At 33.2% G+C, this 27608-nt stretch overlaps 1 protein-coding gene across 1 annotated transcript in view; it reads right to left on the reverse strand.

Annotated features, from left to right (window-relative positions):
- Positions 1-5141: 5141 nt before the first annotated feature.
- Positions 5142-27608, reverse strand: part of LOC104874311 (UDP-glucuronosyltransferase 2B19-like) — a 24039-nt gene continuing 1572 nt past the window's right edge. Inside the window, 9 exon segments of the mRNA XM_033758872.1 lie at positions 5142-5228; positions 8014-8210; positions 9167-9194; positions 9196-9375; positions 10269-10364; positions 10366-10398; positions 12155-12225; positions 12228-12285; positions 19126-19274. Of these exon segments, the coding sequence (XP_033614763.1) occupies positions 5142-5228; positions 8014-8210; positions 9167-9194; positions 9196-9375; positions 10269-10364; positions 10366-10398; positions 12155-12225; positions 12228-12285; positions 19126-19274 (899 nt within the window).

Raw genomic sequence — 27608 nt, forward strand, 5'->3', positions numbered from 1 at the left:
TTGAATATGACATCTTCTAGATAATGTGTGATATGACCTGATATCATCCTTCACAAATATGGTGCACAAATATATCATCCTATTGAAATTATTTTCACATTTTTGTAACATTTTTAATGCACAAGTGATTTGATATTAACAAAGTCTAATTTATTAAATTCAATTGGTTATTTTGCTTCTAGTGTCACAGTAATTGTCAAATTCAAGATCATGAAAAATTAATCATATTTGCATTAAAAGATTTGCATTTATTGTTCTGACTTTTAGGTTTTTATTTATTTAAAAAGTTATATAGTGTGATGGAAAGAATCCAATTTCATTTTTGCAGAGTACTGTAATTTCCAATTTCATTAATTTGGATGTCAATAATTATTTTTATCAGCAGCATTTGTGTTTATGTCAATGTTTTTGCTATTGAACTTTAGCATCCTTTCAAAAATAAAATGAACCACTATGTATATGCATTTCTTGGAATCTAAGCCTTTTTCCATAGATACATATGTCTGCTCCTTGGTTTCTTGATTAATGTAGATTACTGCTGGATTTGAAGTCAAGTAGTGTAAATCATCCACCTTTGTATTTCTTTTTAACACAGTTTTGAATGCTTCATAGTTTTCTCATATACTGTAAAATTTTAGGACGATTTCTTTAATTTATGCAAGAAATCCAAGTAGGACGTTAATGTAGTGTTTGATGTGTTTATATATTTACTCCTAAGTGAAATAAATAAGGCACACATGTAAATACTGAATAGTTTCTCTGGTGTGAATAATCTGCAATAATACAGAAGATCCTAATAAGATTATTGACATTGAGAAATGGGAAGAAAGGAGCTAAATGTGTAGGGAAGGAGGAATGGGTAGGGGAAGGGTAAAAAGGGAAAAGAAAAAAATGTGAGATAATGAAAAGATGGAAATAAAGTGGTTGTAGATGGGGAGGAGAGGAAGGGGTGAAGGGAGGGCAGGGACAAGGGGAAAAAAATGAGAACCAAGACTTGTCACATAGAGGTATAAGATTCCAATAATGAATGTAACTATACTGTATCCCTAAAATGTACCGATAAATTCAATTAAAGATTAAAAAAAGAAGAATAAAGCCATCTGGGCCAGGGATTTAGCTCAGGGGTTCAGTGGCCTGCCTCGCAGCACAAGGATCCAAGTTTGATTCCTGATACAAAAAAATAAATAAATAAATAAAGCCATCAATGAGTACAATACTGTTTCTTTTTCAGTACAGGAATATGAAGAATATTTTCATCTATACAGATCTTTAATTATTTTCCAATTTGTTATTTTTCAAAATAGTTGCTTTTTATACCTTTTGGTAAATTTATAAAATATTTTTGTGTTGCTCTAAGTGAACAGATTTGTTTTATTTTATAATATTCATTGAAATTAATCATGTATTCTGAAAAATTATTTTATTTTTGTAATAGATTTTTTTCTTGAGTGTCATCTGTTAAAATTTTTCATCTTCTTGTATGATTACATGTATTTTATTTCTTGCCTAATTTCCTTGACAAGAAACTCATAAAATTTAAAATAAAAAAAATAATAATCCATCTACTTGTCTTATGTTTGCTTTGAGATCAGAGAAGTTTGGGTGTGTTCAGGGTCGTATGACCATAGATTCATGCTTGCATTGGAAAAAATTTTTCAATAAACTATCATGTTCACATATGCTCTTAACCAATTTGAATTTATTTCAATGATTATTGGATTATTTTTAGTAGGAAGTTTGTTGATTTTATCAAATTATTTTTTCTAAATATATTTTAGTGATAATGTAGGTTTTTTATTTTGCTATATTGATGTAATATATTTATCAATGAATTTTTAGATATCAAAGCAACCTGACATTTAAAAAAATGAGTTCAACAAAATCAGATTATATAAATACTTTTGTATATTTCTAAACATAGTTTTTCTAACATTTTCAGGGGTTTTTAAATCTATGCTAAAAAATATTAATATTTAGTCTTTATTTGTGTCTTGTGCTGTCTGTGGTTTTAATATTGGTGTTTTATTGAATATTTTGGTAAATATTTCCTCCTGTTATAAAAAATTGATATGAGTTTTTCTTTACAAACCTAGTTAAAATTCATCAATCAAGCAATATTGGCAGATAAAAGAAGGCTCAGTTAAAGTATAATTTTTTTCAGTTTTAATTGAGTTTATTGGTACATTTTAGAGATACAGTACAGTTACATTCATTGTTGGGATCTTGTGCTCATTTTTCCCCTTGTCCCTGCCCTCCCTTCACCCCCTCCTCCCCTCCCCATCTACAAACACTTTATGTCCATCTTTTCATTATCTCACATTTTTTTCTTTTCCCTTTTTACCCTTCCCCTACCCATCCCACCTTCCCTACACCTTTAGCTCCTTTCTTCCCATTTCTCAATGTCAGTAATCTTATTAGGATCTTCTGTATTATTGCAGATTATTCAGACCAGAAGCTAAATTATGATTATATGGAATAATCACCATTATTTTACACCGTACCCTAGTAATACATAGACTGGCACTTGGTTATCATATATATCATGTATATCATATATACACACACATATATATATGTACACATATATCCTATCTTAAAAGGAAAATAAACATTCACTATGTTCTGATAAATGTCATGTTTTATATTATAAAATATTTATTCATATCTTATACACAATATCAATATTGCAAAAATATAGTGATTTCTACCAGTGAATCTTTTCAGGGATCATAATAAAAACAAACAAACAAATAACAAACAAACAAAATATTAGTTAGTGAAATTGATATCTTCCACAATGAGCTTGATGTTACAAGAAGTAGACGAGAGTGACTACATGTAAACCCATATATATTATTCTGAACCAAATTAAGCTGGAAGAGATAAAAATTATTTCATCTTAAGTGGTAGTGAAGCTGGATATATACTGAATTCAAACACCTTACATTGTCTCCTAAATCTGTAGAGGAATAAGTGCAAGTATACTTTTTTTTTCAAGAGCATGTGAAGCATTTTTTCAAATTGACCTCAGTCAGTCACAGATGAAATTTCAACAAACTCTAAAGTATTTATATTGGATAAATCTAACTATAGTTAGTTCTCTAGTGTGAGAAACTGAGACTGTAAATAAGGCCTGAAGAAAAGGGACAACAAGGAAGGGGAAATGGGAGGGGCAGTGGAAAGGAAAGAAGGGAGTGGAATCAATATGAGAAAATGAAAAATAATGGAAATAAAGTCTTTGTAGATTGGGAAGGAGGGCAGAGGAATGGAGAAATATAAGAACCAAGATTGATTATATAAAGGTACAAATTTACAACAATGAATTCATTATATCATATACATTAAATGTATAAATGAAATTAATAAAAGTTAAAAAAAAGAAAATGAATTCATCACTCACTCTCAAATAAATATTTGTTGGAGTTCAACTCAGTGGATGAATTGAGGTGATAACAAATGATACACCACTGTCCCACTACTTCTGCTATAAACATACACACACACACACACACACACACACACACACATGTACACACACACACTCCAAAGCAATATAAAAAATATATGTGCCAATTAATAATGAATTTTTAAAAATTCCAAGAACATAAACTTGTAGAAACTGTAAATTAGCAGATTTGCTTGCAATTCAAATGAGACTTAAGCATTAACATAGGGGTCAAAATGTGTCTATATAGTACAGAGTCTTTTTGCTTAAATAATTTAAAAAATCACAATGCTAGAGGCCACTGTAGGCAAATGTGAATGCTAAAGGCATAAACTATTCTTTTGGAACATTTGCAGTAAGTGATATTTGATGATTAGGTGTGAAAATAATATACTACATGAAATAGGATTTTCAGGGGAAGAATTAATGATTAAAACAAAGTAGAGTATTAAAATACAATGATTTAAATATTCAGGTATAAAAAATTGCTAATGTAAGAAAAGAATGATAAGAGAATAATGATAGAATGAAAACTATTAAGAAATTCTGGAAATCAGAATGGCATTCACTGATTAGAAGAAATATAATTGAATACATGAAATAAAAGGGTGTAGGATGCATTAATAAAAGAATCGATGCAAGCAGCAAAAAAATTATTGAATTTTCTCTATTGCTCAATGGAACCTTGACTGTTTCTAGTCAGAATTACTGGGAATTTCCATTAAATAGATTAAAAAGTGTTACTTACACATTGTATTAAGGCTTTGTTCTATAATTTATACTTAGTATTATTTTGTTTATAACTGTTCTAATGGCCACAAGCATTCACTTTAGGCTTTACTGAAGGATTGTGAATTGATTTTATCTGTTTGTATCAATTTTGATTTAATTTTATCCTAACTTTGGCAACATGAGTGTAATCATGATAAATCCATCATTTTAACTCTTAAATTATCTGACCTTGAATTTCTGCTTAATTTTTATCCAACTTATCTGACCTTTATTGATTTCATTTCCTTGTCACTCACTTTGAGTTACTGTCATAATGAGTCAAGTTTGTAGCTATTTTACTAATAACAATAAATTTTCTATAACAGAGAAGACAGAGTAGAAAATTTTCATGGAAAAGATGAGTACAATATAGAAACAGAAAAGTTAATGAATCATAAATTTCATGGATGGTCAGTCATATCAACAAACAAGGATTGGCCAACTGAATTGGTACTTTTTTTTTTTTTTTTTTTTTTTGGTACTGGGGATCAAACTCAGGACCTTGCTCTTGTGAGGCATGTAGTGGAACCACTGAGTTAAGTCCCTGGCTCCAATACTTTTTTTATATACACTTTGTATTGAGATAAATAATCATTAGTCATAGATAAGACACCACACATCTTTCTTAACCAATGCTGTTTTGAAAGAAGTATACATGTAAAAGTGATGCTTCAGGGATACCAAGGGAAGAATTAATGATTAAAACAAAGTAGGGTATTAAAATACAATGATTTAAATATTCAGGTATAAAAAATTGCTAATGTAAGAAAATAATAAAAGAATAATGATACAATGAAAACTATTAAGAAATTCTGGAAATCAGAACGGCATTCACTGATTAGAAGAAATATAATTGAACACATGAAATAAAAGGGTGTAGGATGCATTAATAAAAGAATTGAAAGGCAGATTGGGGAAAAGAGCTTCATCCAGACACTGCTTTTAAGTATAAACAACTTTGATTGTCATAAGTGTGATAAGATGTTTTTCTCAGGTTTGTATCCATGAAGGTCTAAACATTTGAAAGACACCAATGTATCATTTTATAAACAATAATATTAGCAATGAATAGTATCATACCTGAATAGAAATCTTTACTTCTTTTCCATCTAAAGCAATCTTTAGACTCCTTTAATAGGTTTTATGACATAGATCCATATTGAGAAGAATTAAGTACATATTTGCATCTCTGGTAAGCTTTGTTAATCCCTACAAATAGACTTGTTACCCAATGAAGAAGTCAAAATGCTTGTTCAATCAAAGCCAATAGAAGCAGATCAAGCTCAAATGCCCAGACAAAATTTAAAAAGATGTCAAATTTTGATCATGTAATACACTGAAGTTCCAAACATATTGTATATAACAGAGTGCCTATTAGTTACTTTCTTTGTATTAAACTTACGTAGATTTGAATTTAAAAACTTAAATTTAAGCTTAGATTCAGAGCATAGCTGATATTAAGATATGTACATATGTATAATTTTAAAACATACATTTATCACAAACTAAATTAACAGCTGTTTATTTAACTACTCATAGCATAGCTTATTTCTATTTATTTTATTTTTTTCCCATTGAGTTTATTGGTACATTTTAGATATATAGTACAGTTACATTCATTATTTTTGGGATCTTGTACCTTTACAAGACAGGTCTTGGTTCTCATTATCTGGTAATATTTTAAATGAGTTTGGCTGTCAAAAAAACCTATACATATGAACATGGAAATATCAAAATGAACCAAAAAATTATTGAGCTCAAAAATTATTTCTCTTGAACAAAGTAGCTGTAGGTAATTTAACACACATTAAACAGCAGATGGACAAACACATAAGCACACAAAACTATTATTTTATTTATTTATTTTTTCTTTTTCTTTCACTGAGTTTATTGGTACATTTTAGGTATATAGTACAGGTACATTCATCATTGGGCTCTTGTACCTTTACATGACAGGTCTTGGTTCTCATTTTTTCCCCTTACCACTACGCTCCCTTTACCCCTTTCATTCATCATTGGGCTCTTGTACCTTTACATGACAGGTCTTGGTTCTCATTTTTTCCCCTTACCACTACGCTCCCTTTACCCCTTCCTCCCCAATTACTGAAACTTTATTTCTATTTTTTCAGTAAGGGAAACAAAACAATTATTTTAAATTGGACCGCACTCTCACATGTTCTAGCATAACTGAATTATAGCAAGTCCTGCACAATTTTCAGGGCTATAACTGTAAGTACACTGGCCAGAACTTTTCTTATAAGTGATCAAATAACAGAAATCTCTTATAATAAGAGAGAGAAGGAAAAAAAATCCCTTTAAAACAGTGAAAGCAAAGGCTGTTTTTAAGAAGGATCCCAGATGGATGATTTATCTGAATGGAAGAGCCAGTTATATAAGCTTCTCCTTGTTCCTTTGACAGCCACACCTGATAGCCAAAATTGCTCTTTTGAAATAAACATGTAGCTGTTCCCTCTAAATGAACAGATTGTTAGGTGTAATTTCAATAATTTCCATGGGGCTGCTTGCGCCAGCTTTGTGTGAAAATACTCTTTGGAGCTAAGTATGTATTTTAAATGGTAAGGACAGAAAGCCTGCCCAAACTCAAAACTACCTTGCTTTATGATGGTGTCTTCCAGTTTAAAAAATAAAAACAATTGTTCCCATTTATTCCTCTTTCTCGGTGCCCTTTCTGAGGTGTTTCTCAGTCTTCAACCTGTCCCTTACCAGTGGCAGTGGAATGTGGGGCAAACGAACAGATTGTTAAGTGTAATTTCAATAATAAGGTTTTGAGTGAAGCCTGAGCTCATAGAATGAGTATACTATCTTTACAAAACTATTAACTTCAAAGGGGATAGACAGAGTGCAGGAATCAGGACAAGAATATATCCCCTTAACAGTAATGGGAGCTTGCCTTCTCTTGAAGCTATGGAGCCATGAGTGAGTTAAAATGGCAGGAGAAAAGAACATAAAAAAAAAATGATAAAAGAAGAAGTCTGAGTTAGGGCAAGAGCAGGAATAAAAAGGGAGATGAGGGATAATATGTTGAAGCAAGAGTCTGAATTGGAGAGAGAGGACAGATGAAAGAAAGAAATTGTAGGGTGGAATGAGGAAAAGAAAAAAAATAAGAATTTGAAGGGCCTCTTTCAAACTATGTCTCTGTTCTCATATTATACCATGTGTACAGCCATATGCAGAGCCAAGTCCCCCGATCTCAGCTAACCAATGGCAGGTCCACAAGGCCTAAATTGAGTTTCCCAACCCTCATGGTTGAACTCAACTCAGCTCTGTTATATGTTTCCCCTGCCCTTTCTTTAAAGGTGTTCAAAGTTGGGAGTTCAGAAAAATACCCTTCATGACCACCTGTGCCTCTGCAGAGTGGATCAAAGAACTGGCCCAATCAGGAGGTTTGAGAATAGGGGAATCAGGGTGTGGTGTTGTTTCAAGGGTGCCTGTGTGGCTACCTTCCTTACTGGATCTGGTGGCGCACAGTTGGAGAGATTGCAGACCCGCCTAGTGGGCCTCAGCAGGCAGCCAGAGAGACCTCTTCTGGGTCCTTCTTTACTGGATCTGGTGGCATGCAGTCGGGAAGATTGTGGACCCACCAGGTGGACCCAAGCAGGTGGCCAAAGAGCTCTTTACAATGTTTTGATCCACAGTGATTGATTTAAATGAAATGGTTTCATTTCTAAAGCATTAAATCTGAAAGATACCTACTCTCTCTTTTTCTTCTTTTTCATCTTCACTAAGTTTTTAGGAAAAAAACAAGCAACATTAATGACAAGTAGAGTAATGCTCACCACAAAAGCCAGTAGGAACCCAATCACATCCAGTGGGTGGTACTGGCACCAGGTGAGGTTTTGGGGATGTGGCCTCATCAAGTGTTTGGCCCCTCTGTGGCACTTGACAAACTCGATCCAAAAGACTGCTTGGTCCAAGGGCTTCATGGGCTGATTGTGGTGAATGGGTGACAACCACATAATATTCTTCTTATAGTTGAAGGAAGATTAAATAAGTTTAGAATTATTTCAAAATGGTAGAATATGAATTTTTGGAAGTGGTAAACATGAACACAAAAAATGTTATAAGAAATTATTTTCTTTCACTAGTCACTTTAGAAATCTTAGTAAGAACTTAGCACATAGGATTTAAAGATGTGCACAGAATGATGAACATAACTATTCTGTATACCTAAAGTATCAATAAACTCAATAAGGAAAAAAAATAAAGATGTGAACAGAAAGGCTGGGGGAGCACTGTTATTTCTAAGCTAAAGATTATAATCACTTCCTTCCAAAGGTAAAACAAACAAAAATAACAATATATGGCATATTTATGAGTCTTAGAACTAGAATTATACAGTACAAATATGTTAATAGATCTATCATACAAGATTCAAACTGTACCATGATTTAGAGCAAAAGGAAAATCCTTGTCAAGGCTCATACTACATGTGTGAATAAAATCATTAAGAATTGCAGCATGGACCAGAAAGCAGTATTGAAATTTTTAGCAATAGTTCAATCATTAAAACTATAAAACAGTTTCTGTTTGAATAATGCACTGAACCCTTTATTTGTTGTCTTTTTATATTCATCTGATTTTAATTCATAAATACATGAATCACACCCTTACATCATCCATGATTCCTGTTTCACTGTTTACTTCATATTCCTTGTAATTCCTCTGTGACCATCCTCAGTGATTCCTCTCATTCCATTTACAGGTTATTTCAACATTTTATACTCTGCTTAAATCTTGCACAAATATTGCAAATAAGAACAGTGAAAAAATTTATTGTGACACTGAAACTCATGTCTAATGGCGACTTCAGCCTTAAACAAATTTTCATTTCATTACTTTCTTTTTAGGCTAAAAGGTATTTCCTTGGCCTTCATGTGAGAATTTATCTCTAAGTAGAATGTAGGTTATAAAAACAAGTTTGTACTCAGGAAGGGCTGTTAAGGACCATCTTCAGTGCCATTTAGTAGTTCTGTACTTGACATTGTCATGAATTCCACTTTAACAGCTGCTGCTTTACCCATCAAGAGAGCAACATTATCATGCTGATCTGCAAACAAAGGAATGCCCATCATAGGGATCCCATGGTAGACCACCTCATAAACACTGTTGGCTCCACCATGAGTGACAAAGCTCTCATTCTGGGATGATCTAATATCAGGTGAGTGTAGCATAAAAATTTGTTATAAGTTTAAGAAATGCAATGGGAAATGTACAATAGGAGAGACAGAAAGTGGATCTATTTTATGGATAAAGAATGTGTATCTATTGGATTTTTTTGTTTTTTTTTGCTTTGTTTTGTTTTTGTTTTTGAGACAAAGTTTCACTATGTAATTCAGGCTGGCCTTGAACTCACTATGTAGCCATGCTGGCCTCAAAGTCTCAGCAGTCCTCCTGCCTCAGCCTCCTGAGTGCTGAGATTATAGTCATGCAGCCTCACACCTGGTACAGTAACATTCCTTTTGTGTATCAGATCAAGAAAGCAAAGGAAAGCAAATGCTACTGTTCGGATATGGTATATGACTATAATAATGAATACAGGATTTTCAGGAAAATTTCACAAAATATGGTAAAATAAACCAAGTGACATAATTATAGGATCATGTGTGCATTAGAATTTGTTCTCTTAAAGGGGTAGTTTATTCACTAATTCTGAAGTAATAGTTGTGGAATTGCGCAAGATGTGATATTGGAACAAAGAGAGTGAATTATTAAGTAGAAGAAAAGTGTGAATAATTTCCCATTGAAAATATAGCATTACTGAAAATAAATCAAGAGTGTTATCTTGATCAATATGTGTAAACCCCCATCTCTGTGGAATGACAACCCTGGAAATTATTACCTCTTCTCTGAGAAGCAAACAGATTTGAAATGAAGTCTTAATATTGTTTCCACGGAGAGCAAACATCAACTACTGCAAGTCATTTTGCTTCCCCCAAGACTACAAATATGCAATGAAGTTTGGTTTCAGTTTTGATTGTCCAACAGCAAATGTTCCCTGGTCTGTACTATCCTGAATTATCACCATCCTTACTGATTTATGTTTTCAGTATTTTTTCTCCAGTATCTTACCACGTGGGTCATTCTGAGGAACACATGTGTACAACTGAGTCTTGGATCCTAAGGTATCTATCTGGTTTCTTGCCATCAAATCTCCAAAGAACCTGTTAGGTGAGGACTGCATTATGTCATATGTAGAATTTTAAAATTTAGAGCCCACCAAGTTAAATACCTTTCATTGTGTACATTTTAAAACTGAGGACAGGAGTTTAACTATAAAATACCATGAGGATACTGAGACAAAGAGAACACCAACATTTTCTCTACCTAGCTTTATATTTAATCAGATTGAATGTAATCATATTTTACACAGAGTAACATAGACAAATAAAATACTAAGTCATAAATTAAAATATTTTAGAAATGGCTATTAAAGGATTTTAAAAATTAAAAATATTAAATATTTTAGAAATATAGAAATTGAAAAGAATAATTTCTAATGATAATTTCTTTAATATACATGTTTAAAATAATAGTACACTATTAATGCAGACATATTTTAAAGGATATCATTATAGTATACTTATAATTACTTCTATAGAAGTTTATTTAGAATTGGATGCACAAAATATCATTTTTGATGTGTACATTATGGAATCTACACAACCAGTTTCTGTCAGAAATCATTTAATTGGTTTTATGAAGCACATGTAATTTGTTTTGTATTAAAATTATTAATCCTTAATTATAGGAAAAGTTTCAACTGGCATTCTGAATAAGAATTTATAGTATCATTACCACTGCTAGGATTATAAATTAAATTTACAAAATAGAGCTAGTTTTGCAGTTCATAAACAATGTAGCTTTTCAAAAATCATTCATATTTAGGTGCTGGGGATTTACCTCAGTGGTTTTGCTGCCTGCCTCACAAATGAAAGTTCCTGAGTTCAATCCCTGGTACCAAAAACAAAAAAATCATGTTTTAAAGTGGTTACATTTTCTTCAACTATTTATTTTTTCTTTCATGATGCAGTACAATGTATTCATAGCTGAGATTAACATGATCTACCATAGCCTGAGCATTCCATTACCCTATTGAAAATGAGGTACTGGGTTTAGAAATGCTAAGCTCTTGTCTTAAACTGGAGCACCACTTACAAATATTTGAGGTCTAACTGCAGGTTCCCACCTAAAACTTGGCACAGGAGATTACAAAACTGCTGTATTGACAGTAACTAAAATCTACTGTAGGTCACAAGTATTCAAAGATTGAAGATGAATTAGATAGGTTAGAAAAATTAATCCCTATTTTTTTCTTATAGGGAAAGCAGCTGAACATCTTCCCAAGACAGGCTTCTTTCTCTTTGGTTAATATTTCCCTTTTCCTCTTGATTTGGAGGATGTTAAACTGATGGGATAAAAACAGAGTCCTTGTGATGCATACTTTATAATACACAGGTTGCACTGTAAGGGAAGAAGCCAAATGCACTCCATTTTTGTATCTTTCTGTTTTTCTATATGCACTGTGTATATTCCGGCTAGTATTCCTCATTTTTTAAATTTACATGGCTCAGTGGATAAGTGAATATTTAATTGGCTCCAGTTGCTTTTTCAACTCTGAATATCCTCCTAAGATGCACACTAAAGAAGTCTACCACAAAATTGGGATACATTAAAAGGTGAAGATAACATGGAAAGCCTAACTGGCATTATTTATTCCAAACCCTTTTTAATAAATAACTGCTTAAATTATTGCAATGCATTCTTAAATAAAATTTAATTCTTTCTAAACATTGCTTATGTATATAGTGAATGACGTTACCAATCCTGTAGGAAGCAAGAGCATTTTTCTAAAATCAGATATTTGCAATGCATAATGACTTCTTTAGTGGATGTTTGCCAATGAGACCCTTTGCCAACCTTTTGTGGAATCTGAGCAAGGGCTGAAGCAATCACATTGGCCCTTTCTTCTGCCATGTTGCTGACTACCAACCCAAAGAAAACATCATGACACCATGCTCCTCAGAGCTGTGCACAAAGTCTTCCATTTCCTGAAAAGCATTAGCTCCATCACAAAAGTAACAAAAGCCCAGAAAACAGTATCAAAAATACTGTAATTACAAAAATGAAAATGTTAAAGTCAAGAATTAACAGCAATTATTAGAATGGCCCTGATAAAATACACATAAGACAAAGTGATAGCTTCAGAATTTCAGGTCAAGATATGCCTAGTAATGTTAATATTTTTGTGCAGTCAAAGTTCCAAGCAACTCTTTACAAAACCAAAGCTTTATATTTCATTTATATTATATGATAATATTTAGAAAATGATTGTTCTCATTTATGTTTCTGGTTTACCCAAAAAATGAGTGAATTTATCAATTTTCTTTTTCTTCTCATCTCATACTCTTACTAGGGCTGATTTATTCTTATTAAATATCTTTGGTTAGACAATTATGGTGATAAATACATATAATATTAATATAAATATATTTATTAATCTGAACATCCTATTATGGCTAATTTAGTGTTATCAAGTTTTCATAAGTAGAACTATTGAGATGTTGTGTTAGACACATATTTCATTATTTAATGATTTCCCAAATGTGGAGGTTTTGTGTTACTTTCCAGTTTTTTAATAAATAATTTCTAGATAAATAGATTTGTGCATCTGGATTCATTTTTCTTTATTCAAATGAGCCATATAAATGTTTTGATGATGCGTTTCTATGTTTTAAATCTTAATAACATCTATTATTAGTAATTTTTGTCATTTTTAGAGATCTTTCTTCATGTTTTTCTGCTTAATCTATTTCTTGCTCCTTCTAACTTGATTGCTTTTTAATCAATAAATTCAGGTGTATAGATATATTGCTTAGTAATACACTAATAATGCCTGAAGTATTTGACTTTTGAAGTTGTTGTGGAGTCTCCACAATTTGCTCTAAAAAGGAGATTGGAGTGGCTAGGGATTTGGTTCAGTGGAACGGTGCCTACCTCACAAGCTCCAGGGTTTGATACTCAGTACCAAAAAACAAACAAACAAAAAATTTGATTTTAGCCACACAATCAGATTTCAGCTTTACATTGTTACTAATAAGAAGGTAAACAAAAAAGACTTCTTAAAAGATCACATATGTTAAAACAATACAGAACTACTCATTTCTTTCTATATCTTAGAAATTTGATGTAAATTTAAAATATGATTATTGTGTTTGATCTTAAGGGACATCACTCTATACACTGCCAGAATAATATTGCAATTCACATCGAATCAATTTTCAGAGAAATCACAGGAACTGTGAAATGTTTAATACCTAAGCAGTGAACCTCTCCTCTGCATTCACTTTGCCAGGTAACATCCATATCACAAGTGTGTCACTGCAGGGCACTTTACTGAGGCGTCCTACAGGTTTGGCAAATGGCATTAGATACCTGTTTCAAGAAAGTAACCCATCTTTGTACACTGAAATATAAAACTCTGGGATCTGGGGTGAGGAATGGTTTTGTGCTATAAACAAGGGAAGGAGATGTTAGGTTTGATAATAAATATTGCTGGTATATGATTGACTCATACTCTTTTTTGTTGTTGTTGTAAGCTAGAATAGTAAGAAAGATCTTCAGTTCTTCAAATAAAATTTACTCATTTGATCTTGCTCATCCTATTCCCTAAAATTATACATTTAGTGAAAAGGTCCTATTGATTTCTTTGAAAGTAAATTTATAATATATGAGATTATCATTTTAAACTGGTTTTCGGTTCAAATTTAATTCGATTACTTTATAAAATACTAATTAATTAATAGTAATAAGATAGCAATGAAACCAATAGATCACCATTAATTCTAGATTTACTAACTGCTACAAATATTTATTTTAACTCTTTGATATTTTATCCCCAAAACAATCTACTTTGATTATTTGAGTAGGTTTTGGACAGGTGTGCATCCCTTCATCTACATTTTATCATGTGTTGCCTGATCTCTTACAGCTACCTTCAAAATGCTTCCCATTTGGAGCATGAAGCAGAAGGCAGGAGGCAGGGGCCCAGGACAGCTGCTCAGAGCCCCTTCTCACCCAGGCTAAATAGGGGCCAATTGGTGAGTAACGGATAGCCACACCCTCGTCCCACCTGTGCTGTGACCAACATCCAGTGGAAGGTGGAAGGATGAAGTTCTGGACAGCTGCTTGGAGACATTTCTTGCTCCAGCCTGCCTGGGTCCAATTTGTGAGGAGTAGCTTGGTGTACCCCAGCCTCCTCCCACTCTCAGGGCCCCTGATTGTGCCAGTCCTTGGATCCTCTCTGCAGAGGCACAGGTGGTCATAAAGGGCTTTTTTCTGACCTCCAGGCTTTGAATATCTTCAAAGAAAGGGCAGAGGGAACCTGTGGTAGAACTTTGCAAATTTCAACCCTGCAGGAGGTCAGGGACCTCAATTTGGGCCTTGCAGCCCAAAATCAAATGAATCACAGGGGCCTGCCATTGGCTAGCTGAGATCAAACAACTTAGTTCTGCAAATGGCTGCACAGATTGTATGTTATGACAGCAGAGACATAGTCTGAAAGAGGCCCTTCAAATATTGTTTCATTTCTCTTTTCCCCATCCCACTCTGCAATTTTTTTCTTTTTTCTGTCCTCTTTGTCCAACTCAATCTCTTGCTCCTCCATATTATTCTTCAACTCCCTTTCTGTTTCTGTTCCTACTCTAACTCAGATTACTTCTTTTATCATTTTTTTCTTTATGTTCATTTCTTCTCTCATTTTCCTTCAAAAGTTTCAGTTGATAGTGAGCCCTATTGGTGTAAAGTTGTTATATTCTTGTACTTATTCTTGTACTCTGTCTTTCCCTTTTGACTTTAACAGTTTTATAAACATTGTATGGTCATCCTATGTCCTCTGGCTTCACTTGAAAAATTCTCCAATTATTTTACTTATCCATTCCTCTCCTCTTAACACTGTCTAAGCCCCCATCCTAAATGGTAAAGATGCTATATTGAAGAGTTTATTCACTGCAAACATACTTTGCGCTGCTTCTTCATTTTAATTTAATTCACATGGTTTAAGCTGATAGATTAATGACTACCACAATTGGGCAATTTGTAAATTGCACTTGATCCTATTCTGTTGCTGATTGTATCAATAGGGCTAAAGGGTTCTGATAGATTTAATGAGTTGTCTACTCTGATATGAAAATGAGAATGTCTGTGTCATTACAGACTCAAAAGCTAAAGCACAAGTATATCAGGAAGATTTAAGTGATAACCCAGGAATTAAAATAAGGACAAGCCAACAATAAAAATGAGAAAACACTTAAGCAAGACACAAAGACAGACTTCCATTTCACTTATGATAAACAGTAGGGCAAATGAGGATGGAAAGTCTGACAGTGAACCACCAGGACACCCTGCACAAAGGCACAGTAAATAACAAAACAGATCAATCAGGCTCTAGAAAAATTCAAAACAGAAATAATTTCCCAGAGAATCATAGAGATGTTGAGCAAAATGAAAGTCATGATCAGAGAATCTAGAACAGAAACTGACAAAAAAATAGATGAGCTCAGGACAGTGATAGAAGCCATGAAGGCCCAGCATAAGAAAGAAATGGAAACCATGAATGCCCAACATAGGACAGAAATGGAATCCATGAAACAAATTCAAACAGATATCTAGGAGATTAAAAACTCTATTGTAAGTTTCTGCAGAAGGATAAATGAATGTGAAGATAGAATTTCAGATATAAAAGGTGGAATTCCAGTCAGTGATTTTAAAAAGAGAGGTCTCTTAAAATCAGTAGGGATAATGAGAAATTTATCCAACAACTCCTAGATGATGCAAAGGAGAATAACATAAGACTGATAGGAATCCATGAAATAGCAGGAGAAAATACAAATGACTTAGAAAGCTGTTCACAAAATTAATGACAGAAAACTTCCCAAACAGAGGGTAAGAAGTTGACATACAGATAAGTGAGGCATATAGGACTCATATTAGCCACAATCAAAACAGACAAACAAACAACAACAACAACAAAAAACATCTACACCTAGACATAAAATAATCAAGATTCCAGAAACCCAACAGAAGAACAAAATACTGCAAGCAGTTAGAGAAAGAAACAAATTGCATACAAATGAAAGCCCATCAGAATCACAGCAGCCTTTTCAACACAAACCCTCAGGTCAAGGAGAGCCTGGAGTGAGGTATTTCAAGTCCTAAAAGAAAAAAACCCTCCAATCTAGACTGATGTGTCCTGCAAAACTATCTTTCAAAGAGATAGGGAAATAAGATACTTCCATGACAAAAAAACACCTGAGAAACCTCATGAATACCAAACCAGCACTACAAGCAATTCTTAACAATATCCTACAAAAAGACACTGAAGGTCGCAACACCATGAGGCTCAATAGAGAAAATCAAATAGGCAGGGCAAGAAACTAAAAGGAGAGTGGAAAAAAATTAAAAAGAGTCAACAAAAGGACATTAACATGCCTATAATAAGTCAGTACATATCAGTTATAACAACCAATGTCAATGGCCTCAATTCACCAATCAAGAGAAATAGACTGGCAGAATGGATTAAGAAGCAAAAGCCAACAATATGTTGTATACAAGAAACACACATAGTACAGAAATAAGCCCATAGACTGAAAGTGAAAGGATGAAAAACAGATTCTCCAAGCAAAAGGAACCCAGAAAAAAACAGGGGTAGCTATCTTATTCACAGACAAAGTAAGTTTCAAACCAAAACTGATTAAGTGAGACAAAGTAGGCCACTATATCCTTGTAAAGGGAACAATTCAACAGGAAGAGATGGCAATCATAAACATACACACACCAAATATTAATGCCCCAACTATATAAAACAAATATTATGTAACATGAAAAACCAAATAAGCACTAATACAATTATAATGGGGGATCTAAATACCCCAGTATCACAAATAGACACATCATCTAGGCAAAAAAATCATCAACAAAATACTAGAACTGAACCAAACTTTTGAACATATGGACTTAATAGACATCTATAGAGTGTTCAACCCCAAAAAGTCAGAATATGCATTCATTTTGGCTGTGCATGGGTCATTCTCCAAGATAGACCACATACTAGCTCATAAAACTGGTTTGAATAACTGCAAAGGAATCAAAGTCATCCCCTGTATATTATCAGATCATAGCAAAATCAAGCTGGACATCAATAGCATAAGAAAGCATGGAACTACACAAACACATGGAAATTGAACAACACTCTCCTGAACAATCAATGGATCACAGAGGAAATTAAAGAAGAAATTAGACAGGTTTTCAAATAAATGACCAATGCAACAAACAAGAATCTATGGGACACAATAAAAAGCAGTTTTTTGTGGAAAAATCATAGCATTGAAAGCCCAAACTAGGAAAACACAGTGAGCTCAAATAAATAACCTAATGATAAATCTTAGACTCCTAGCAAAAGAAGAGCAAGAAAAACCCAAAGCTCACAGAAGAGAGGAAATTATAAAGATTAGAGCAGAAATCAATGCAATGGAAACTAAGAAAATGATGCAAAAATAAATGAATCAAAGAGATGGTTTTTTGAAAGAATAAATAAAATTGGTAAACCCTTAGCTAACCTTCTCAAAAATGGAAAGAAAAGGCTCAGATCTATGCAATTAGGAATGAAAAATGTAAAGTCACAATAGATCCAACAGAACTCCCGAGGATCATCAATACCTACTTTGAGAACCTGCACTCTAATAAAATGGAAAACACAGAAGAAATGGATAGATATCTAGATACTTATGAATTACCAAAATTGAATAAGGAAGATAAAAACATTTTAAACACCCCAATTCCAGTAAGTGAAATTGAAAATGTAATTAAAAATTTACCAACAAAGAAAAACCCAGGCCCTGATGGATTCACTGCTGAATTTTACAAGACATTTAGAGAAGAACTACTGCCATTACTCTTCAAACTTTTCAATGAAATCGAAAGGGAACCTATACTTTCAAATTCATTTCTGGAAGCAAGTATCACTTTGATTCCCAAACCAGGAAAAGATGCAACTAAAAAAGAGAACTACAGGCCAATCTCCTTGATGAATGTAGATGCTAAAATCCTAAATAAGATACTAGCAAACAGAATACAGAGGATCATGAAGATAATACATCCTGACCAAGTCAGATTTATTCCAAGGGCTACACAGATGGTCCAACACAAATAGTCAATAAATGTAATACACTATAGTAACAGAATCAAGGACAAAAACCATATGATCTTCTCTCAATGGATGCAGAAAAAGCATTTGACAAAATTCAACACCCATTCATGATAATACCCCTGCAAAAAATTGGAATAGATGATCTATATCTCAACTTAATAAATGCTATCTACAAAAATGCAATAGTCAACATTATATTAAATGGTAAAAAACTGTAGCTTATTTTACATTTACTGGTCATGTACTCAGGTCACTTTATAGACTCTCAGTTAACAAATGAATGATAGTGAGGAATATGAATCATAATTAATGGACTCCACTCTGAGTACCTCATAGGCATCTCATACTTTTCTGTAATGGTAGTGAAATCCAGATACTTCTGTTGGAATAAAAACATGAGAAATTTTCTTTTTTTCAGAGCATGGTCCTTTCTCCAGTCAAAGCCATCTTTTGTATTTGTTTTGTTGCCAAGGTTTGATTGAACAAGTAGTTCTCCTGCCTTTTCCTCTGTAGTTCTGTGATTATAGAGATGTGCTAACATTTCCAACTAAAATACGGATTTCTTATTGGCAAGATACTTGCCTGTTTCCCACATATTTCTCACTGTGAGTTGACACTATCAATGAATAGTGCAAAGCATTACCACAGAAAATTAAAAGAAAAACTAAATACAGTATGTATTTACCTTAAGCAGAGGTTTGGCAGGTTTGCAGTGGAGTCCTCCCACAAAATCAAAATTTGGTAAGCTAGGCCGAGGAAATTCCAAATCCCAGTAACTTTGAATGAGCCACATTTCTGCCTTTCCCATTATCTCATATAGTGTTGTGCATTTTCCTGAATGGTGGAAGATAAAAAGAAAAAGCTGGGTAATTACATAACTGTTTAGTAAATATACCATATTTTCAAAAGTTATAGGAATAATATATACATTGACTGTTCATTGACAAAAATGTATTTACATATGAACAATAAAATTTTGCTTCATGTGCAGCTCAATTGTGTCTTTGAGAAAGGATGAGATGAGACTAGATCTCTATGTTACTTCAGTATGTTCACATTAGTAAATATTTATCAAAAATCTTACATAATTAAGCATATATTCCTGTTTCTCTAAACCTATCAGCATAACAGAAGCAAATGTCAACAAATGTTCCAGCTTCAGAGTCAAGCAATCCTACTATAATTTTGGAACCAGTTTTTCAGAAATACCTTAGTGTCATTCATTTACCGAGCTGTTACCTGATCCAAGTGGACTGTGAGTTCTGTGAGATTATGGCTCAATTTCTTGTACTACCCTTGCTTTTGGTTGATACTAGGAAACTTGTAGTATATACTTATCATTTGCAAGCATTTGCAAACATCTCTTGGGAAATTAGCAGAAATTACAGATACCGAGATCAGTCCTTATACTCTATTATGGCTCATTCTTTTATCAAATGTCAAAATGTAATGAAAAACACTACATGTATTTTCATGTTTCTGCAGATTTTAAAACTTTAAAATGGATAATTGCTAAAAACTTATCAGAGAATGTCAAATCATTAGAATATGAAAGCTACAGATTTTGAGTCTGGGATAGAACACTATACTTTTCACAAGAGTAAGATATGTTTTAGATAGGAAAGAAAAAGTAGTTTTTTTCAGGTAAGGAAACTGATCTACTCTGAAAAACAGTTCCCTCAGTGCTACTAGATACCTGTGCTAGAAACTCTTCAATCTACTCATCTTCATTCATAAATACATTAGGGAGGTGCCTAATGACTTTTATTATAAAATGAAAAGAAGGTAAATTGATATGAAATTGCAAAGGTAAAGCTGACTGCTTCACTGTAAAACAGTGTGACCTCCTACAATGATCTATATCAGTTAAAGGCAAAGGGCTGCAATATGATGAGATACTGTAAATGTTTCTACTGTAGCTGCCAGATTGACAAATAATCTACTTTTTACTTCATTGTCTACCTATAAAAGAAAAAGTCCTCTTACTTTACATGCATCCAAGCTAACAAAGGCACAAGATACTTATCAACTCATTGTATTAATTAAAAGCATGACTTACCTAAAATTTCAGTGTAAAGTTCATTCCACTTTTTCTCATTAAATAACTCAGACCAAAAGTCAAACGAAAGCATACATATCATGTTTTACCCTTTGCATCAAACTCACTTGCCCACCTAGTCCCAAAATCATGTAAGAAGGAGAAACTATAAGCCCTCCTCCATTTTTTTCCTCTTGGAAGCCAGGACAGCCATGGACACTGTACACAAAAGGTATTTTTAGAAGCTCAGCCACCAGCTCACCACAGGGACCAATGGCATCCACAAGAAGAACATCAAATCTTGATTCTTGGAGTTTCCTCATCAGTATCTTGTTTGAGACTGCTTCTTTACAAAAATTTTTCCAACTATCATAAAAACATTTTAAAATGTTTTCTACTTCTATATAATATGTGAAAAAAGGAATCTATTGAGACCATATTCATCCACTTAGTGATCAATTAAGTAGAAGTTTCTTCCCATTGATCTTCGTTGACAGATGCAGGAAATGTTTAAAACTTAATTCTGGATGATGAATTAACATCAGCAAAAGTGAAACTTGAAGGTCTCAGAACTGTCGCCTCATGTCCCCTCTGGATAAGTTTCTCTAGTATGATCTTTATGTTCAACCAGTGACTGTAATCCATTGGCCACACCAGCACCTTTTCACAGCTCCCAGAGTTGAAATAACAACTCAGTTGTAGCAATAGCAGAGCAGAGATCCATGTCATGGACATCTTGATAAAATGTAGTATTGCTCACAAATTGTGCTATCTTCTATCACTATTTATGCTTACATTCAGTTAGAAATTAATCAAGAAGTTTAAAGGCAACTTGGACTGATCAAAGTACGTATATCACATGGACAAAACATGAGGACAGGACCGATAGCAGATAGAAAAGGCAAATGTAAATGATTACAGGTTTTTATGAGAACATTAATTTCCCTGTTATGGTTAAGTGATGTCACCTAGCTTGGATTCAATAACCAGCAAGTATCAGCCACCTGTATAACATCAGTACTATGTTGCAAGGACTGCAGCAAATACAAGGTGCCTGTCCCTGCAATTTTGTGATAAGGATCTAGAAATACAGTAATTATACTGGTCACACACAAATCTTGGATGTCATAATTCCAGAAAAATTTTGTAAGTAATTTGATGGTATATAATTCACATATGTACATTTCACTAATTTATACTGTGTAATTCAGTCTTTTATAATAATTTTATGGAAATATGTAGCATTCTAACTCTCAATTATCTATAGTATATCCTGCACTCTTCCTCAAGATAAGATCTAGATGCCTGACTGGGCTGCTTAGACTTCTTCCTTCTAAAACAAAGGACCAATCAAGAAAAATCAACAATGATTTCCCTAAAGTAGTTGAGGCAGAGTGCTAAGGTAGAGTGAGGATGTGGCAGAACTTTCAACAGCTGGTATTCACAATGGTCTAAAGAAAGACAACTAAGCACAGGCCAGCTATTGTCCTGTCTTTTGAGAACAGCTCAGAACCAAGAGGCACTTGGCGTGCAAAGATGTGGTTTTTCTATAAATTGGAATACTACTCATCCATAAAGAATGAGAAATTTGAGTCATTCATGGGAAAATTGATGCACTGAGGTTATACTCTTAAGTGAAATAAATAAGTCACACATGTGTAAATACTAAATAGTTTCTCTGGTGTGAAAGACTATAATTGTAAATAAGATCCTAATGGTATAATTAACCATGTGTAAGAGGAAGAAAAGGGCTAAAGGTGTAGGGGAAGTGGGAAGGGTAGGGGAAAGGAAATAGGGGAAAAGAAAAAATATGAGAAAACCAAAAAAAATGGGAAATGTTTTTTTAAATAGGGAAGGGAGGAGGGCGTGAGGGACTGGCAGGGGTATGGTGAAAAAAATGCGAATCAAGACCTGTCATGTAAAGGCACAAGATCCCAATGATGAATGTAACTGTACTGTGTACCTCAAAAGTACCAATAAACACAATGAAAAAAAATGAAATAAAAATGTTTTTTTTTTTTTTTTTTTTTTTTTTTTTTGTAGAGCGGATCAAACAAGGCAGGCAGTGGCACCACTGAGCTAAATTCCCACCCCACCAAAAATGGTTTAATATTAACAAAGTCTAATTTTATCAAATTTATTTCTTTGTTTTGCTTCTTGTGTCATACTTATTGCCAAATTCAAGATCACAGATATATAACCATACTTCTATTAATGGTTTTATATTTATTGTTCTGACACTGAGGCCTTTACTTATTAAAAGATTGATGTAATTTGAGGTAAGGAACACATTTTCATGCCTTTGGGTGTCAACAATCTCTTTTATTAGCAGTATTTGTGTATCTTGTTGCTTTTCCCATTTAAGAGTTTGGCATCCGCCAAACCTCAAATGAACATCTATGAACACAGTTTTTTCTAGATTGTAAAATATTTTACATATGTATATATAAATATCTGAATATGTTTATGTGCATTATATATATATATATGTCTGAACCATGATTTCTTGATTTATGTAGATTTTGTTGGATTTGAAGTCAACAAGGAGCAATACTGCAGCTTTGAACTTCTTTTCTCAGGCAGTTTTGGATGTTCATAGATGGCTTGTCTATTGCTATGAAATTGTAGGCTGAATTTTTCAACTTGTGCAAGAAATCTCATTAGGAGGGTGACAGTGTATAATGTGAATATAAATTTGTGAATGAGGAAATTCTTGTTATTATATTTCAGTGCAGGAATATGAAAGATATTTCCATTTACACCAATCTTTAATTTTTTCCACTTTGTTATTTTTCTATATACATATTTTTATATATTTTGTAAAATTTATAAGATATTTTTGTGTTAATCTATGAACTTGTTTTCTTTATTTCAGTTTTTAAACTGACTATGGAATTACCTTCTTCATCTAAGTTTTGGTACAGTTTTGAACCTTGTACAACAGATTCATTAATAATTGAATACTGTATAATTTAAGCTCAGTACTCTCCAAAGATATACTATGTATTACTTATCTGTTATTTGTTTTTCCATTGGCAATTGACTGCTTCCCATCTTTACATTAGAAATAACTTTTCTTTTCATATATTTAAAATATTGGTGTTCTGAAAATTCTGGTCTGCACATTGTGATTTCAGTATAGATCCTTGAAGAAAATAATTCATTTTTCTGTCTTTTTGTGTGTTATTAGCTACACAACAATCTGAACTTTTCTAGTCTATTCAAATCACTCACATCTTTTTCATTTACTTCTTCTACAGAGAATTCTATGTTGTACTCAATCACTAAATATAATCACACTCTCAGTCCCTTGGTTTCAGCTGTCTTCTGATTTGAATTTGCCAAAAGTCTCAAAGGAGTCAAGCATTCCAGCTAACTGCTCAGAACCTGACCTGGTTCCACTACCACTCTTTGGGTGTGATTTGTTTCCCACTGGCTTGTGTAGCCACCTTTCCTTTCCTTGTTATTTATAAAAAGACTGAAGATAGGGAGTTTTTAAAATTGAAAGAAAGAGAAAATAGAGCTGCATGAAGCCTAGAGACAGAAAGCACAACTAGTGAGATTATTGTATTTAATTCAAACCCCGGGGATCAAAGTATGGCTATACAGTCCTCCATATTCTAAGATATCTTTTCCTTCTTACTGTATCTACATTTTTCTCCTGGTTAGACATTTCTGAATATACAACTCTAATATCAAATTCCTCACACAATTACATTTTAGTATATTTTTATGACACATCATACTCTGGGAAAAATGAATGCCACTGCAACTTTGGCTATTTATTTGAGAAAAGGAGAAGCTTTTATAATCCACTATGTATTTTCAGAAACACCTGTTGAAACAAAATGCATTCCAATAGGCTATTTTTTATTCTTTCAAAGAAATCCGGAAGAGATCTCTGTGAAAGATGTCAAAATATCCTTTTTTTAAGTGAGAGAGATGAATAAAAATTGAAGTTGATTCTCACTAATATATAAAGACAAAGTTTTCTTAGAACTGAACATGAGTATGGACAAGTGATGAAAAGAGTTAAAATAGCAATATTGGTCAATACAAAAGAAGCTAGAAACAGAAATAGTATAAGTCTTGGTTTCAAGATTGATTCCTGCCAGTTTCCAATGTCTCAGATATTAAAAACAAATGTTTAAACAGAAATTCTATATGGTCATATATAAAAGGAGAATTGATGTATAATCTTTCATCTTTCACTGTCTAAGACAATTCTAGTTTAAATCTAATGCACAAAGGACAGATTACATAGAAATACAGGGATTTATAATAGAAGTAAAACAATTATGAAATTAATTAAACGAGACCTTACTGAATAACAGTGAAGGAAATGAGGCCTTGTAAGGAATGTGTCTTTCTGCCCCTCAGTGTCTGCAGCTGAAACTCAACCTTCAGCCACTCAGAAAAAGACAGGACTGAAGAGTTCATGTTCAGTGTGACTAAACTGAGTTCCACTTCAGATACAATAAACTGAAATGGGGTAAAAGTAACAATTTTTAAAATTTTTCTTAACTCTCATTCAAAAAGATGCTGTAGCATTTCCCTAAGAAAAAGGAACACTTTTTGTCTTGAACACAGCAGCAAAGGGAGTTGGTGACTAATGTGAACTCAGAGTTGGCCCATTGGTAAAATTTAACCAGAAATGGTGAAAGTTTGAAACTATTGATCATCATAGTGAGCACCGTAATAAACTCTTAATGAACCTACGTACAAGGTTCAGAGTAGTATCTTAATTTAGAGATGCAGGCAACTCATTATTAAGTGGAAATATAGGAATTAAAGTTTTCTGCTTATGATAAAAATATATTTATTCTAACATACTTTGAACTATTTCATCATGTTATAGACTGCTGTCTTTCATTATTATTGATGTTTATCATGTTGGAATAGGGATTTTAGATTGTAAGGAAGCTCATTATATTGATGACTTGCAGGTGCACTTGATTCTAGCATGGAAATAAGTAAGGGTCAATAGATAAGAATGAATGCTGCATTCAGGGAAACTGCTTACCACATCTAAAGACAAAATTGTTCTTGCATGATCATGCAGCAATAGAAATGGAAATAATTTTTATCTCTGTTAAAAAACAGTGAGAAGATTATATTTGCCTTTATGTTTATTGGCACATTTACAGCAAACAATAATTACATTTATCATCAGGATATTGCACCTTTCAATGACAGATCTTGGTTCTCATTTTCCCCATGTACCCCTGCCCTCCTTTCACCCCCTTCACCCTGACCTATTTAAAAAGTCTTTGTTTCCTTTTTTTCTTTTCTTGTATTTTTTTTTGTTTTTCTTATTTCCTTTCCCTTCCCCTTCCAACTTCCCCTTTAGTCATTTGCATCCTATTTCACACTCTCAATTATATCATTTGAACCTTCTTTTTATACTTAAAAGTATGGCCTCAATGTGCATCCATTTAGCTAAAATGTTTCTAATTTATTATTCTTTATGGCTGAGTACTACTCCATTTTATGAAAAAACCACATCTTCTTTACCCAGTCTGCAGTTTATGGGCAATAAGGCTTTCTCCAAGTTTTAGCTATTATAAATAGTGCTGCTATAAACATGGATGTGCATATATCACTGTGGTATGATACATTTTATTCTTCTAGAAAGATACAAAGCAGAAGGATAGCTGAGTCAAGTGACACCTCTAATCCTAGTTGTTTGAGGTATATCCATTTTGATTCCCACCAGTCTTCACTTTCAACACAAATGGAGAAGTGTTCTTTCTCCCCACAGCCTGACCAGCATTTGTTATTGGTTGATTTCTTGATTGCAGCCATTCTTTCTGGGGTAAGGTGAAATCTCAGTGTTGTTGTCATGTGCATCTCTTGAATAACCAGAGATGTTGAACATTTTTTGATATATTTATTTGCTGCTTTTACTTATTTCTCTGAGCAATGTCTGTTCATTACAGATGTCCATTTTTGAATCAGGACTTTGTGTTTGGTGGGTCTGATTTTTTTGAGTTCTTTATGTATACTACATAGTAGTCATTTGTCGAGAAGTACCTTGTAAATTTTTTTCCCACATTGTACGTTGTCACTTGGCTCTGTTGGTTACTCTGGCACTGCAAAAGTTTTTTAAGACATTTAGATCCAAGTTGTTGATTCTTTGTGCAAGTTCTTGTGCTGCTGTGGATTTGTTCATAAAGCCTTCTCCTATGCCAATATTTTTGAGAGTTTGACCTAATTTACTTTCCAGTTAGTTTAGTGTTTCTGTTTTGATATTCAGATCTTTAATCCACTTGGATTTTAGTTTAGTGCATGGTGAAAGACAGGGATCTACTTTTAATCTTTAGCAAGTTGAAAGCCAATTTTTCCAACACCATTTATTAAAGAGACTATCATTCCTCCAGTGAGAATGGTTGGCTCCCTTGTCAGAGATGAGGTAGCTGAGTATTTCTGGTGTTGTTTCTGCATCTTATAATCTATTCCATTGATCCTAGGGTCTGTTTCTTTGCCAGTACCATGTTGTTTTTTATCACAGTGGATTTGTAGTATAGCTTCAAGTTGGGGATTGTGATACTCCCTGCCATGTCTCTGTTGCATAGAGTGGATTTTTCTATTCTAAGTCTTTTCTGGTTCAAATGAATTTTTGGATTGTTTTCTCAAGTTCTGTGAAATATACTGTTGGGATTTCAATTGGGATTGCATTGAATCTGTATAGAAGATTTGGAAGTGTGACCATTTTCACTGTATTGATTCTTCCTACCAGAGCAAAGAAAGTCTTTCCATCTTATTATACCCTCTTCTATCTCTTTTTTAAGAGTGCTGTAATTTTCAGGGAAGAGTGTTGTTTTTTTTTTGTTTGTTTGTTTGTTTTGTCTCCTTCCTTAGATTGATTCATAGATATTTCATTTTTTGGGATGCTTTCATGAAAGTAATTATTTCCCTAATTTCTCTCTCAGTGAGTTTGAATTTTGTGTAGAAAAAGGCTCTTGATTTTTGAGTGTTGACTTTGTATCTAGCTACTCTACTGAATCTGTCAATTAAGTCTAGAAGTCTTTTGGAAGAGTTTTTTGGGTCTTTTATGTAAAGTACCATATCATCAGCAAATAGTGACAGTTTAACTTCTTCCTTTCCTATTTTTATTCCTTTTATTTCTT

The sequence above is a fragment of the Fukomys damarensis genome, unplaced genomic scaffold (genome assembly GCF_012274545.1).
Source record: "Fukomys damarensis isolate Sample0158 unplaced genomic scaffold, DMR_v1.0_HiC HiC_scaffold_35, whole genome shotgun sequence".
Lineage (NCBI taxonomy): Eukaryota > Metazoa > Chordata > Mammalia > Rodentia > Bathyergidae > Fukomys > Fukomys damarensis.